The 17,317-nt window shown below is 39.1% G+C and overlaps 1 protein-coding gene across 8 annotated transcripts in view; it reads right to left on the bottom strand.

Moving 5' to 3' along the window:
* VEPH1 (ventricular zone expressed PH domain containing 1) overlaps nucleotides 1-17,317 on the bottom strand; it is a 252,221-nt gene that overhangs the window by 29,926 nt on the left and 204,978 nt on the right. For all 8 annotated transcript variants that reach the window (XM_027061541.2, XM_053221272.1, XM_027061543.2 and 5 more), the window contains one exon: nucleotides 6,104-6,221. In XM_027061541.2, the coding sequence (XP_026917342.1) occupies nucleotides 6,104-6,221 (118 nt within the window). The remainder of the gene's footprint in view (nucleotides 1-6,103; nucleotides 6,222-17,317) is intronic.

Here is a 17,317-nt window from a genome sequence, read left to right as displayed (position 1 = left end):
TTGTGGCTGAAAAACACATTTCTTTCCTTTCCTAACGTTAGTTATATAGTTGAACAAAACGTTAGGGTTACTCTGCAAGGTGATGGCCACAGCTCTCCTGAAATATTTTAAGCGTTTTATTTTAGAACTACATAAAATTCTTTAAATCAATGTTATCTTAAGGTGGTGTAGTGATAAGAGACTGGTTTACTCATTTTAGTCTGCCTTTTGAAAGCATGCTTCTGCTCCATAGACTGGCTTGACTCAGCTTATTCTCCAAGTGAAAAGGATACATTCCCATGTGTGATGATCTGTTTGTGGAGAACCATGGGCTGACTAATGCTTGGCTACAAGCATAAGGCCATCAGACACTTTTACCCTATGTCAGGATAAGATTGTTAACCCAATATGATAAGGCAGAAGGATCAGGAAAGGGACGGGAGATAAAGAATAGAAATTAGCCCCGAAGGGTGCTAGGTTACTGAGCTTAGTTTATTTCCCATCGAGGCCGACATGTTCTTAGCGCGTTTACTATGGACTCTGTGTATATGTGTGTATTGAAACCTCTTAGTAAAATATTGAAATTGGGTATCCATAGGATGTTAAAATCCTGTGCACAGCAACATTTTCTTCTTATAAAGATTTATTTTGCAAAAGTGGCTACTTTAAGGTTTCAGTTCAGTGTCTATTTAATTTTAAGAAGGTATTGGATTTTAAAGTTGCATTTCAAAACAAATCTTCCATACTCACCCTATCATTTACATAATCCACGAATTACTTGGTATCCATACATCAAATACTTGTTAAACACTACTATGTACTGGGTACTGAGTACTGTGTAGGGCATACAAAGATGAATAACCCATACTTCCTCTTCTCCTGTTCACTGTCCAGTCAGGGAAGATTAGTAGCAACATGCTGTGTGTGCTGAAGTGTGGGAGAATAGAAACAACAGAGGAGAGGAATTTATTATCTGGGGGTAGTGGTGTTTCCATGTATGCGTGTGTGTGTGTGTGTGTGTGTGTGTGTGTGAGAGAGAGAGAGAGAGAGCGAGAGCGAGCAAGTGAGCTGTGAGTGTGTGGGAAGGTTTAAAAGAGAGAGGCATGCCCGTGTCAGAAAGGCATAGAACAGGGAAATGCGAAGAGAGGGAAAAGAAAAAAGATTTCAGGATAATAATTAATCTGAGTCACTATGTATGTATTTATTTTGTCATTAAATAATTGAAAATATCTTCGAACAACAAGCTGGCGTTCAATTTTATGCAGTGAATGCATATTCAGTAGTCTCTAACAGTAGGTAAATGTGAAAATGTGAGGTTATTCTACATAAGCACTGTCCTACTTTGGGGACTCTACCCATGTGTAGGACATAAGACAATATTCTAACATACATAGTAGGAGGGAAGGCATCACAGGGCAAACCTAGCCACTACATAAATCCAAAATGGAGTTTTCTTTTTTGTTACGTTCAAATTACTGTGAAAGTTGATAATGACATTCAATGTTTCCATACTAATGGACTCACAGAGGTATTTGTGGCCCATAGATTGGGTCCTCAGAGGCCATTGAGCCCATTTTCACATTGGTATTTGGAGTGGAAAGTTATCTAGCCCACACTGAAGGTGTCCGGCAAAGGAGAGACACAATGGCTATTACCAGTTTGCGGTATGTGAAGAAAATCTCCTGGGAGAGCTCTTTCTTTTCTTCATATCATTTTGCAACCATCTCCATTTGCCCGTATAATGGAGCCTGCTTCTATAGCACAAATATTTGAAATCACGTTCTAAAGAGGAATCGTGACAGAAGGCTGAAAAAAATGCTTTCACTTCTTTTATAACCTAAGGAGACCTCTTACAGACGATCACATTCAACATCTAAATATCTAGTGACTAAGAGAGTAATCACACTGGGGAGTGCTCAGATTTATAGAGGAGGACATGAATGCCAAAACCGAGATGTCTCGAAGTTATTTTTTCTAGGGTGTAAGAACATAGGCATCCCACGTGTCTTGAGAAATAAGAGTGAAAGTCACGACCTAGTCCTTCCTCCTCCTTTTAACAAATGTGACTAAAGCCAGATGTGTTCCAGGATGATGCTGACTAACTGTTACTGCTAACATGCACTAGCAGTTCCAAGACATGAGGGCAACTGATAAAGGGGATTTGCTTGGTTTTCCAGCAGTAAGTTCTGTTCTGTTCTATCCACTTGCTCAATCTCTATTCTCTCATTCATGTGGAGTAATAGGATTGGCAATAAACACCACGAGGCAAATCTCAGAGGACTCTTGAGTTATTACAGTGATTTTCTAATTGTCTACTCTGTACTTTTATAAAATGATTATCAGAAACTGAGTCAGCAATTGGAAGGATTGGAAATAGCTTCTACGTACCTATTTCCTGCATGTGATGATTTCCCACACATTATCATAACAAAGCCCCTGTTCTTCTTTAAGTAGAATAAGTCATCAGAGAGGTAGATATTATAACACTGTAGAATTTCCAGTACTTGGAATGGGAATATACTTGGAATATAATTGGAATTTCCAATACTCAATGTCCTCAATTTGGATTTGCCTAAGAGGTTGAAATCTCAGGTTCAGGAATTAGGCTGCACTGAATCTTGGTTCTACCACTTGGTGGCTATGTGACCTTGGGAAAATTACTTGACCTCTTTGTGTTTCAGCCTCCTCATCTATAAAATGGAGTCGATAATAATAAGAAAAATACTCAGCTCATTGTTGGTATGATAAATGACAGCAATTATAATAATTTCATTTTTAGACTTTAGACTGCTGTAGCATTCAGTTTTTTCTAAGTTTATCTGCATCTAATGGATTCAAAGTATATTTTACTGACTATCAGATATTAAATGCCTGTGAATGTCTGTATGTTGCTAGGAGTGCTGGTGGGTGATAAGACTTTAATCTGAAAAAGGGAATGTACTTAGGTGACCATGTAAGCCAGATGATTTGCTGTCAATTTCTGAATGGGTCCCCTAGTTTGGTCTTACACACTGTTAAGGAGGATTTATATTGTAGGACGTCTTTCCTGATGTCTAATTGAAATTTTATAAAATGCCTCATGTTTTATTTCTCATTTATGGAGATGCTAAACAGCACTTTTTGTTTTATATTGGAACAATGAATACTTGACAGCAATTATTTTACCATTTGTCAGTACTTAAAAAATAATACAGTTTTTTAAAAAATTTCTTTTGTCTTAGGCTCCCCTATCCTACTTCTTTAAACCCATCCTCTCAGAGGTTGAACCCCGTGAGGGGAATCTGGACTCTGAGGGCACTGATTAAATCCAGAGCAGTAACAAGACTCAGGTACAGTCTGTCAGGGGCTAATCTGGGGGCTATTTGTTTTTTATATATTGACTTATCTCAGGGAGGAAAGAAGCCCCATCTTCATTTACCAGATTTACAACGCACTGGGTATGGTATAGTTGATGTATTTGATTTGATTAATACATAATCACAATCTTGAAACATCTTACTTTAATATTTGAGGCATATTTGATTTTGTCATTTCCAAATATTATTCATTCATTCACTCACTCAGCAAGTATTCATTCCCTGCTATAAACATACAAGGAAGTATGCTAGACTTTTCCATATATGCCTTCTGGCCCTAACTGGATTATGAACCCCTTCAGAGCAGAGATATTCCACCTTACTCATATTTTATCCCAAGCCTTGGCCTGCAGAAGACATTCAACCAATACAACAAACATACATTACGTAAATGAAAAGTAGGATTCGGGTACTACGTTTGCTGTGCATAACCAAATAATAAAATATTTACTCCTATGTCTCGATCATCTTTAAAATTTAAGAACACGAATGTAAATATTGTCTCCATGAATAATATGTGTCGGCAGCATTATGTTAGACCTTTCATTTCTGTGAAATGTATAATCTAGATGCTTATATAAAAATAAGATGAGATCAACAACCTACATACATTTTTCAGGGAATCAAGAGTTTTTGGTGAAAATAATAGTTGAACATAGGATTTCTCTCAGACTCACATCCCCTTTCATGTAGCAAAAGGAAATGAACAAAGAAAGCTAAGCATACTGAAGTTTTTAGGGCCAAGCATTTTGATTCAATATGTTCCGCTATAAAATATTTGGCCTTGTTTGAATTTTTATTGCTATATGTTCTCAGTCTATATTTAACTGTGAGAAACACAAGTAAGAAAGAGTAAATGTGCAAACTGTTCTTTTCACGTGTATGGCAGAGAATTTGAGAAAACATATATTAAAGGAACACTTTGTGTTTTTAACTTTCAGCCCCTCTTCTGAGGCCTCCTTTGTCCAGATATGATTAAATGCTTATTGAGCTAAGGACTCAGCTTACTTGGAATGAGAATTCTTAAGGGTCTCTCAGAGCCATCTAAGATAAGCACCCTACTTCGCCATGCTCTCAAATAAAGTTTCTTTTATGCTGTTTTCCATAGGTGGAATAAGGTCTAATGAGAAAGTTTTATAACGGAGACATTCAATTCCCCAATTCCTTATTTGCTCAAATTAACTTTTTAAAAATTGGGGTGTTCACTCTGGCATCAGCTCAGCGCAGACTCTGTAATCAGCCAACAATGTGCGCCTCACAAAGCCTGCCATCCTGCACTGCCAGCCTCTTCCATCCACAACTTTTCCGTGGGCGAATACAATTCAGCTGGTGCCTCTCCATGAGCCCCTCACAGCTCCATCTGGCCAAATCAACAGGCTTTCTTCCATTCAGTCTTAACTTCTTGGCAGTTAGCAAGAAAACAGACTTGCCACAATGGGTAATCTTTAAGATGCTCAACATCCTAAAACGAAAGGAACGGGTACAGGTGGTGTAATCTGTGGCTCTCTAGAGAGTGGCTCATCTACAAAGTGGCTTTGGGCTCAGCAGTGTTTTATCGTTGTTCTCTTGGTTGAAACTGCAGTTCTCGATAACTGTCAGTGGTGAGAACTCTTTGTCCTCAGAAGGCAAATGAGTGATGAAATACTCCATTTGCAAGGACAGTATAATTTGTGAAAACAGACTTATTATCAACCTAACTCCACTGGTCAGATTGGAGCAAGTGTAACCAGGAAGGCAGAATGGTGGAGTGGTTAAGAGCATGGGCCCTGCAGTCAGACTGAGTTCAAAATCTGCTGCTATTCATTTATTACCTGTCTGACCTCAGTTAATCAAATTGCTCTGTACCTCAGTTTCCCCGTCAGTAAAATGGAGATAATATCAGTACCAACCTGATAAGATCACTGTAAATGTTAATGAGCTATAGCTGACATGTTTAGCACAGGGCTTGGCTTATATTCACTAATTGTTATTTTTAGGCAAAGTCAGTAGACCAAATTCTTTGGGCAGCAGAAACGGAGGGAAAGGATGAATAACAGCTAGGAAGGCATTCCTCAATTAATTCCTCACTCTTGAAGCGTTTCACAGCAGAATCACAAGCAAAAGTGTAAGGGGTAGGGCACCTGGGGGGCTCAATCAGTTAAGGGTACGACTTTGGCTCAGGTCATGATCTCAGGGTGTGTGGGTTCAAGCCCACGTCGGGCTCTGTGCTGACAGCTCAGAGTCTGGAGCCTGCTTCAGATTCTGTGTCTCCTTCTCTCTGCCCCTCCCCCACTCATGCTCTGTCTCTTTCTCTCTTGAAAATAAATAAACATTAAAAAAATGTTTTTTGAAAGTGTAAGGGGTGACCACGAGATGACAGGGTTGTGCATGCATTCACTCCTTTAGCGGCATCTCCTTTCTTTGAGGTTTTTGACAGAACACCTCTTTTTCTCTAACCCTCAGGGTCATCTGGACTGAAATGAATGCTTTCAGGACAAAATAGCCAGTACTACTTTCTTGATGACTACACATAAGTTGTTGTTTCTCTTGCTCGTTTCTGCTTTATGTTTCTCTCCCTTTCAACATCTTCCCTTTCTCTCACTCCCACTCTGGGGAAATACCTCTCTCACCATGAGGCAGAGGCCACCAGGCATACCTCTGTGCATTATTACAACTTAGGACGTTCATGCAAGAAGAAGGCCAGTTAGAATGGCAGGGCTCATAGGTCCCTGTAAACCCCAGGGGCACAAGTGATTCTGAGCAGCAAGAGGAAGGGAGGGGTCTCTCACCGGTCGCTTTCTCGGGGTTGTTGCACATGAAGCATTGCCATGCTCCTGCTGCTTCGCTGAAGCCAAATACATCAAAGAACCTCACTTCTTCCAGATGGAGCTGTACCTGGTCCAGATCCTGTTCCAGGAACACAAAGCACAAAGCACATAAGCTGATCTGCCTGCTATGTAGCATTCAGAGACTGGAAAAAAAGGGATATGGGAGCAGGATGGCCAGTACTCAGACTCAGTGCTAAGGACAAGGAGGGAGCATTGAGAAAAGAGCAACTATCTCAAACCCTTCCAAGGGACTTCTCTTAAGTGCAGAGGACAGTGATCGTGGGCCCCAGAGCTAGGCCCCAGGGCTCGGGGGTGGGGCCTGAAGCGGTCCAACATTTCTTACATCTAATGGCAACTCCAGAATTTCTAAAAAGAAGGGGTACGCAAGGGACAGCGTGGTTGATAGGAAAGTTGTAGGGGAGTTTGTCTGTTATTTACACTTTGCACAAAATTGAGGATCCATTATCCATATCAAAACATTATTTTTGTTAGGTTGGCTTCGTAGGAGGCTGGTGGGAAATATGGGAGAGGGCTTAATCCCTCAGCCCTTTGCTCCGGCACTGTTTCGGTTTTATATTTTATCTTAACAGTATATGCAAATCCTGAATTATATTCCATGGTGCAGCTGTATTGGTTTTAATAGAAAAATAATGTCTTAAATTACTTATCAGTAAATTAATTAATTTTCCCCCTCCCAATAGCTGAGTTGAATGGACACACCAAGAAGACTGGCGCTGTTTTATGTGCCCTGTGGCATCGTGCCAACGTGTTCCTGTTTAAGAGGCAGAGGAGAAAGGTTCTATTACACTGTAAATGGATGGAATACTATTAGCCTAACCAAATTAAATAGCTCTACTGTCCTCCTGAGGCTTTCCTATTATGTAAATGCCTTGTGTCCTCTGCTACAGGGTGGTCAGAACTGCTCTCTTAAAAGCTTGCTTTCCTCAGAGGGATTTAATGTCTTTGCTAGCCTTCCACGTGCCTAGCTGACTTATGAGTTTGTCCTCTGCAGACTTGTGATTTTATTCCCCTTCCTCTGGTCCACACATTCTTATCTTCTACCCATAGTAACAGCTCTTAGTAAGCCCAAGAGCCAAAGGATGGAGGCACTGTTTGTGCTGCTTACGATGGCTCAAAAATAAAGAATGGGCAAGTGGCTCCTCAGTTTCTACCCCAAAGCTCCTGTTTCCCAGGCCTATGTTTCTTAACAGAGGTGAGAAATATGCCAAACCCTAAGAACCCTGCGAGAATAAAGATCTACTTTGTTCACAGTTGTATCCCCAGAATCTAGTCCAACATCAGGAATGGATTAACATTGGTTTGCAAGCCCAGTGCAAAGTTTTCCAATGAACCATATGAAAGTATTATGAACATTTAAAGGGAATTCTTTTAAGAGAACATTTACACTCACTGGAACATAAACACAATGAAGGCAGGGATTTTCTCTGTTATATTGGCTGCTATGACCTCAGTGCTAAAAATGCCTATCCCATAAGCAAGCATGAAATAAATATTTGTGGAATTATGAAAGGCATAAACTGGGACTAGAAAGAAATACTTTTCATCATTCTTTATTAAGACTATTATGGCTTGTGTTCTGGCATTGGACATCTTGGAGCCTCAACATGCTGAATATAGTATTTTGAGTTGCTAACATTTAATACCATTTTTTTTTAAAGCATGTTCCCAAGATAAAGACTGAAGAAGCACCTGGGAGTTTTGCAGGTTTCAAAGGATGAAATCTATATTTAAATTTATGGGGGAAAAGCAGATGTTCATAAATCTCAGTTTCAGAACTCTGAAGTCTCTGAAGTCTATGGGCCATTGGCATGCAGATCACTTCTCTATTTCACACACAACCAAGGATCAATTTTTCATTCACCACAAACACTGCTAACAAACAAAGTACTTAAAATAATACTTAAGGGTTCCTTTATTTTTCCTGTTCTGAGACCAGAAATGTCCCAGGTTGTTGCCTACAATCCACATTTGTCTTGGCAATAAGTTACTTAAAAAGTTTAGGACAGATGGCAAGCTACATCCCAGCGTTCAAGTTCTGAAGTCAAAAGCAGGCTAATTCTTTAGAGGATTTAGGTGTTATGCAAAGGGAACTGACTGAAGAAGATAGAGGGTAATTCTCTGAACTGTTGAAATCAGCAATAACAGCCAACCTTGAAGAGAGACAGATGCAACACATGTAGCTTCAAATATTGTTGGAAGATCAAAGCAAAATAAATCACAAAACAAGCAAACACAAACCATCAAATAGCGATACCTACATTTTTGGAATTTTGGTTTCTTGACTGTGCTTGAGGTCATGATTTCTCTCTCCTCCTTATCTTCTTTACCCTCCTGGGTCTTATAATTTCTGAGGCCTTGCCCGAGAATTACTATATGGCTTTTTTTTTAATACCAAGAGAATTAAAATTGACTTATTTAGAGAATTATAAGCTTATTTTAAAACAACTAGATCCCAGAAGAATAATAAAAATCATTCATATCTAGGTATAGTTCCTCCCTGAAGTACTTTAGTTCAATGGCATTGTGGTAGACAGACCCTAGGGTGACCCGCCCCCCACCATAATTCCCATCTTCTGGTGCTCATTCCTTCATGTAAACCCTTCTTAGGTGTGGGAGAGACCTGTGACTTGCTTCTGAGAAAATGACAAAGATGATAAGATATCAATCCCATGATTATGTTATTATGTACACAAACACATACACACCACACACACACTGCACACTACACACACACACACACACACACAGACCTATCTTGTTAGCAGATGCATAAGGGAGACTCTCCTGTTGGCCTGAAGAAGCAAGCTGCCATGCTATGAAGTGCCTATGGACAGAGCCACAAGGCAGGTAACTGTGGGTGGCCTCTTGGACCTTAAGGCAGCCTTCAGCCAATAGCCAGTAAGAGTTCCAGGTCTTTAGTCCTACAATCCCAAATAATGATATCTGCCAACAGCCTAACCATGTTTGGAAGCAGACCCTTCCCAGTCAAACCTCTAAATGAGATCATAGCCCAGCCAATATCTTGACTGCAGCCTTGTGAGACCCTGAGCAGAAGACCCAGCTAAGTCACAAGCAGACTCCTGACCCAAGGAAACTGTGGGATAACAAATATATGTTTTTTTAAGTTTCTAGGTTTGGGTAATTTGTTATGTAGCACAAAGACTCAATACCGACATTGTGCCATGAAGAAGGGAAGGTGACAGACACCCTGTTGGCCAATTCTCAATTAAAATGATGATTTTACTTAGAGAGGTCACATTCTTCTGAGAACGCTCCAATTCAGGCCTCAATAAAACCAGAAGAATATAAAGAAAAAGATACATAATCATAGTAAGAATACAGTAAGAAAGGTTTTCTTGATAAATACCATCGAATTCAAAAGGGATAGAGGCCCCTGCAGGAAAAATGATGTTTTTAAATAGCCGATTAAATGAACGTTTCTCTATTTTTTAAAAAATCATTAACGGGAGTAGGAATTTGGAGAACTATATAAAAAGTCTCTTGCAAAGCCTCTTAGGGGAAAAATAGCCAAATAGCCTGGAAAGATGAGAGAATATTTACAACGTTATGTTGATGATAACGACAGCATGAGTCAATGCTATGGATTCTGTAAAAGTGCAAAGTGGCCTCTGGGTCTTATACAGTGGTCGATGTAGTGTGAGAGGGTATGGGGAAACAATTTTCCAGAAATCAGTGAAAGCATACATCTGGAAGAACTTTGGGTTCTGGTACATTTAAATTCTGTTTAAAGATATTTTTTGCACAGATACAAAACATAGGATTGCCTCATGTGTTCTGTGTGCCTATGGTTAATGGGATCAACTCTAGGCACATACTTCAAGTATGCTTTAAGATATGTAAACAAGAGGTTTTTTTCCTTTTTTAATGATCTCCAATATTTTCACAAAATAGGAGGGCTTTATGTCTTTACAGCTATTTCTAGTGTACGAATTCTAACTATATGGAGTCCAGGGTGTGCAAAAACTTATTGAGGGAAAAAAATTAATGAGTCATCCTTATATCACTTATCTTTATGTTATTCATATTGTCCCACATTGTGCAAGCATACATAGCGTCTTGTAAGAAACATACTGTGCACTGAATGAATAAACTAGCAAAAGAAACTCTAAAGAATATTTATGCTATAATTTAATTTTTAAATCAACTTCTGAAAAATATTACTATTCAATTTATAGCAAACAGTATTTATAGCACCTGGTGTCAGGAACCAAGGATAAATAGATGAAGGAGACATTGTCCTATATTCCAAGGATGTGATACAATAATGCATTGGGTGCATAGTATTCTTCACAGAGGAAAACTGAAATACATCTTTATTTGTGATTGGTTATGATTTTATCTTCTTCTGGTGTGACTCTTTCAGCTCTCAACTGGATTAAAGCCCCCTTGGCAAGGAGACTAATTTCTTTCTTTTTTTTTCTTTTTTTTTCTTTTATTGTTGAGAAAGAGACAGACTGAGCAGGGGAGGGCCAGAGAGAGAGGTAACACAGAATCCGAAGCAGGCTCCAGGCTCTGAGCTGTCAGCATAGAGCCCAATGCAGGGCTCAAACTCACAAACTGTGAGATCATGACCTGAGCCAAAGTCGGACGCTTAACCGACTGAGCCACCCAGGCACCCCAAGAAGATTAATTTCCATATTATTTCACAGCTTCTGAAAATACTGAATATATCACTTTGCTCATAATAGATGTTCAATGAATCTTTGTAAATGTTTACTAATTGAGACACATAGATTTTATCTTCCATTTATATCAACAGTAGCATTTAGGTTTTAAACTTTCATGTCTATTCAATTATGCCCACTCAGCCCTTTCAGTTATATTTTTAAAAAATATACCTGCATCTCTATGTGTGTTACAGGAATTCATTTTATTTAATTTTATAAAGCAAGTTTTTAGAATAAAATGTTAGTAATTGAAGAATATTTGTCTACATCCATCAATATAGCATGTTGACTGCTCGTTCTCAGCTTTTCCAAATCACTGGTTCTTAGGAGGTGTCGGTATCTGGAATCCCAGGGAAACTTGTTACAAACATCAAACACAGGTTCCATTCCTAGAAACCTAATGTGACTAGCCTGTGTTTGTGCCTGGGAATCTGCATTTCTAAACAAGCCCCTAGGTTATTCTGATGTGCAATGACTGGTGATTAACCCTACATCCTTGGGAACAGACAAGGATGACTGATTTGTTTCCATTAATCGGTATTTGAGGAATTTTTCAGTCCTCTTGTGCATATGTTTATACTTTTCCACAGTAGTTTGGCTTCAAATGACAACATATACAATCTGGTTGCAAGAGCAAAAATTCCATTCTTGAAGATCAGAGACATTATTATTCCAAATTGTACAACTTGGAAAGAAGAGAAGAGGCGTGAAAATTGAAGCTGTTTAGGCTTATCTGAAAGTTGGCAGAAGGCTGGGATGTGTGAGGAAGGAGTGGGCAACAGGTGGGAGACAGGCTCTGAGCAGAGGCAGCAAGGGTGCTGAGCCAGAAGCACTCATAACATAATTCTGTATTCAATGTAGATGTCACACACGCACTCTGTTCCATTGTCTCTCCTTTCTCTATCCCAGACTAATAAGGGAACTCTAGGTACATATGAGTATATAAGGTTAATGTGGCCAGCTCCTTACTATTACTATAGATCACAGAATAGACTTGACTTTTTCCCTATCCTTTGAGTACCAGTGTGTTGGGACACTGCTTGTTGGCAAGTTGTGGCAATTCCAACCATGGGTCTGGCTCCAAGTGGCTGGAAGAAAGCATGTTTGATTCATTTCTGAGAGAAGTTTTGAAGAACTCTTTCATGTAAGAACCAACAAATATGATAGATTATTTGATTTGACTCAAAAAGTAAAGTTTTCACATTCGCCTAGGGATCATGAGAAAATAATGTGAATATAAAATGTTGGCAGTAAACATTATAAGAGTTTAAATAAAGCAGTTTATGCAAAAGCTAATGCAAGCATATGGATTGAGTGGAAACTAAAGGTGGAAAATTGGGTGAAGCTTCATAAATGTTTGATAAACCCACAATTACTTTCTTTATGAACCTAATTTCTTTTAAAATTTAGTCCATTAAAGGCAGCAAAGTATTTTTTAATCAGAGTGGAAGCCAGGGCAAAAGATTACCAGTGTTCAAAATATCAAGAAAATTTGACATTTTTACAGTGGTGATAGCAGTAAAATATAATCATTGGAACCATTGGCATGACAGCCAGCATCAATGGTTGCCACCTGCATTTAATAACTGTATATTGAGCATCTAGCACTGCTGTGTCCAGTAGTCCCCCCTTATCTGTGGTTTCACTCTCCAAAGTTTCAGTTACCCACTGTCAACCCCAGCCTGGAAGCAGATAATCCTTCTTCTGATGTATCATCAGTAGGTCAGTTGTAGCCTAAAGCTACTACGTCATACTCCCTGCATCATTCACCACAGTTCATCTCCTCACTAGGCACTTTATCATCTCCTGTCACTACAAGAAGAATAGTGAGTACAGTATAATAAGATATTCTGAGAGACTACACTCACATAAGTTTTATTGTAGTATATTGCTATATTATTCTATTTCATTATTATTTGTTGTTGATCTCTTACTGTGCCTAATTTATAAATTTTTTTGTCATTTGTACTGTTTATTTTTTTTTAAATATATGAAATTTATTGTCAAATTGGTTTCCATACAACACCCAGTGTTCATCCCAAAAGGTGCCCTCTTCAATGCCCTTCACCCACCCTCTCCTCCCTCCCACCCCCCATCAGCTCTCAGTTTGTTCTCATTTTTTGAGTCCCTTATGCTTTGGCTCTCTCCCACTCTAACCTCTCTTTTTTTTTTCCTTCCCTTCCCCCATGGGTTCCTGTTAAGTTTCTCAGGATCCACATAAGAGTGAAAACATATGGTATCTGTCTTTCTCTGTATGGCTTATTTCACTTAGCATCACACTCTCCAGTTCCATCCACGTTGCTACAAAGGGCCATATTTCATTCTTTCTCATTGCCACATAGTACTCCATTGTGTATATAAATCACAATTTCTTTATCCATTCATCAGTTGAAGGACATTTAGGTTCTTTCCATAATTTGGCTATTGTTGAGAGTGCTGCTATAAACATTGGGGTACAAGTGCCCCTATGCATCAGTACTCCTGTATCCCTTAGGTAAATTCCTAGCAGTGCTACTGCTGGGTCATAGGGTAGGTCTATTTTTAATTTTCTGAGGAACCTCCACACTGTTTTCCAGAGTGGCTGCAACAGTTTGCATTCCCACCAACAGTGCAAGAGGGTTCCCGTTTCTCCACATCCTCGCCAGCATCTATAGTCTCCTGATTTGTTCATTTTGGCCACTCTGACTGTCGTGAGGTGATATCTGAGTGTGGTTTTGATTTGTATTTCCCTGATGAGGAGCGACATTGAGCATCTTTTCATGTGCCTGTTGGCCATCTGGATGTCTTCTTTAGAGAAGTGTCTATTCATGTTTTCTGCCCATTTCTTCACTGGATTATTTGTTTTTCAAATTTATAAATTAACCTTTATCATAGGTATGTATGTAGAGGAAAAAGCATAGTATATATTTGGCTCAGTACTATCCATGGTTTCAGGGATCCACTGGGGGTCTTGGAATGTATCTCCAAGAATACAGCAGGGGGATTACTGTACTACCACGTGGTACTAGACCACAGAGGGAGCTGATATGGAATGAGCTCAGTGAAGGGGCTTTCTTTTTCTCCTCTGGAAGTCAGTTAGCAACATAACCATACTCTGCAGCCATGCAGGTTATTTTCTCTTATTTCCCCCTCATTATCCCTGATACTATTCTCATTCCCAGATGCTCCATGTCCCCTTTAAGTAAGTGATTTTGGGTTTGATATATTTCTTCAAACATGTCTGGGTTCTTGAAAAATATGCTTACTGTGTTTTTCATTTTCATTAATGTTATGCCATGGACCACATTCCATTTCTTGCTTGTTACTCTCAAGAGTACATGGCATCGTATGTATACTTAGTTTGTTGCCACTGCCATAGAATGATGTGGTGCACATCTGCCACTGTCTCATTTTAATGTAACCATTCCACTAGTGATAGGCGCCAACTGTGCCCCATGTTTACACTTACATGAACCATGCAACAATGAATATCCTCATACACATCCCCTTGTGGACGTGAGTAAGAATTTTTCTGGATAATCATGCAGAAGTGGAATTGTTGGGGCGACTGGGTGGCTCAGTGGGTTAAGCATCTCAATTCGGCTCAAGTCATGATCTCATGGTCCGTGAGTTTGAGCCCCATGTCAGGCTCTGTGCTGACAGCTCAGAGCCTGGAGCTTGCTTCGGATTCTGTGTGTGTGTCTCTCTCTCTTTGCCCCTCCCCTACTCGTGCTCTGTCTCTCTCTCTCTGTCAAAAATAAACATTAAAAAAATTTAAAAAAAGAAGTGGAATTATTAGATCACAGGGTATGTTTAAGAATGTACAGAAAATCTGTTGGGTTGTTTGTTGTTTTTTATGTTTCTGCATAGTTTGGGCTTTCTGAGCAAATTTTACTAAAACTTGGGACTCGGGCTAAAAGAACAAGCTTGAGAAGTAATTTATGACTTATTAGAAAGTGAGAGACCATTTAGAGAGATTTATCTTCCCAGAAGTATGTGTTTACATCTCAAGGTGGGGATGAGACCCAGGATTTAGAGACATGTCTAAGCTGTCAGGCTGGAGACACTGGTCTTATCCTCGCCCTGGAGAGATTTATTTATATTCCAAAAGGTAGAAAAACCCAGAATCTTTCCCAAGGAGCAAAAATTTTTCCCTCCTTCTTTCAGATGAGTGGGGGTGCTGGCCACCCGCACCCCACCATATAAATATCCAGATTCATATTCTCAGTATTTCTTTTCCTACGGTATGGACCTTGTATGTGTAGGATGACACCAGGTTCTCATTGTGTTGCCCAGGATTAATAATGTAAGCAAAGGGGAGTCAGTGAGGTTATTAGCTGTAAATAATCTGCTCTGCTCCAGAAATCTTGTTTGCACGAGGCATTAAAAATTGAACATCATGCATATCCTTAACTTCACTAAGTTCTGTTAAATTGCTTGTCAGAATGATCCAATTTACATTCCCACCAGCACAATATGAAGAATTCCTTTTCTGCACCACAATGGAAGGCTTTTCTAGGCTCTGAAGTTTCTGGAAGGATTACTATCTAACAGTCTTTTCTTATATCTGAAATAGGCCATACTTTTGGTGGCCACAGTCATATTGGTCTGCTTGCATCAGAGGCTGGCAGTAGTCTCCAATGACTCCTTAAACCATTGCTTCTTAACCAGAGGAAAAATCAACCACATTTCTGTGGCAAATATTGCATTTTTTTCCCATCTTTATTGCCTTTTGCTAACATAAGAAGTATCTGGGAATCAGACCACCCATTTTAGGTACAATTATTTTAATACACAAGTACATACCAACATTTGGCCAGAGTCCAGTTTTACTTAAGAACTATCATTTTGTTGATGTGTTTACTACTTGGAGCAGTTACAATGGGGAGAAAACGGACTCTGCTATGGATCTATGGAGAAGGCATTGCTTCCCATGATGTGAGAATTTCAAATGTCTCCACTTAGTCATTCAACGGGTAGAGCACAGCACTCAGCACTGATGAAGTAATAAGAGAACAAGGCAGATGTGATGTTGCACTAGCCCCTCAGAGAGAAATGGATAAAGTAAACTCTGGTCTATTTACACAATGGAAAGCTTTATAGATACTAAAATGAATGAGCTAGCTTCACATGTGTGAACAGACATTTTTTTAAAACATAATGTTAAGCACAGAAAGGATATGCAAAAGATATGTGCACTATAACACATATGTAAAATTTGAAAACAAAAGTACAAAAATATCTGTGGAAATAGAAATAATACACACCAACCTCAAGAGAATATTTACAATTCCTTTCTTCTGGCAAAGGGGAATATTTGAAGTAAATATGGAAGAAATGTAAACATCTCTTCTATCTTGTGATGGGAATGGGTATCATCTTTCTGCACTTTACTGAATTTATGAGCTGTTTCATAATAAAATAGAAAATAAAAGTGAGGCAGAGAACACAGTTCAATGAAGCAGAGACTGGCCAGGTTTAGGATCTGTCAGGAAGAAAGGTGCGGAACCTGGTGGGGGGCTTCCTTGGTATCCCTCAAATCTCTTGTAGGGAAGTCCCCTTATTTTGCCTGTATGAGGCTGGTGTTGGTGGGGAAGAGCAGTAAAGGACCATCTCTTTGTCTTGACTTTTGCATCTTAGTCTATGTGCATTTCTTCTTGTTGGGGGACTCCGCACTAAAGCTTCTTGTAATCTAGTTCTTCAAACTCAGGGACAAAGAGATGAACACAAAATGCTAAGTGTTTTATTTCAAAGCATTGGTGTTATGTTATTTTGTTTTAGAAAAGAAAATAAAGCAAACCTAAAGCTTTAGGTTTGCACCTAAAGCGTGCAAACACCAGCGTCTGTCATAGGGAAGTGTTATGGAATGGATTAAATGACACATGATACATAGAAATAAGGGATTTTTTTTTTCTGCAGAGTGGTATGGCATAAAGAATGTAGATTTTGGAGACAGAAGATCTGACTTTGAGCCCTGCCACTGCCATTCACTAGCAGTTCTTGGGAAATAACTTAATTTCCTGGTGCTTTCAATGCAATTCTCATTCTGTAAAATGACTGGGATCCCTAAGCTGTCTCTTTCAGAGAGTTGTTGCCACAAATAAATTCATGGATAATTGCATCACTTTGTAAACTGTAGAGAAATAATACAAAGTAGTGATAATGACCATGAGTTGAACAAAACAAGATAAGGAGCTCTTTTTTATGCATATAAAATAGAGGGTGTCTTTTTTTTAATCTCTTAGCTAGATAAATATGTAAATCTTTCTGAAATGAGTGACTTGTTTAAGAAACACTGATGTTAGGTGCCTGAGAAACATATTTTGTTTTCTAAAAGCAAGTAACACACTTATCTGTCTTTGTTAGTTTGTTGTCAAACCTAGGAATATTGGATGTAATGAGATGCAAACATAGAAGGATGTAATGCAACACGAACATTTGAAAGGGGAGTAATGACATGTGCATGTTTGATGGGGCCATAATGAGA

Source organism: Acinonyx jubatus, chromosome C2 (genome assembly GCF_027475565.1).
Source record: "Acinonyx jubatus isolate Ajub_Pintada_27869175 chromosome C2, VMU_Ajub_asm_v1.0, whole genome shotgun sequence".
Lineage (NCBI taxonomy): Eukaryota > Metazoa > Chordata > Mammalia > Carnivora > Felidae > Acinonyx > Acinonyx jubatus.
This window is presented reverse-complemented; position numbering and strand designations above follow the sequence as displayed.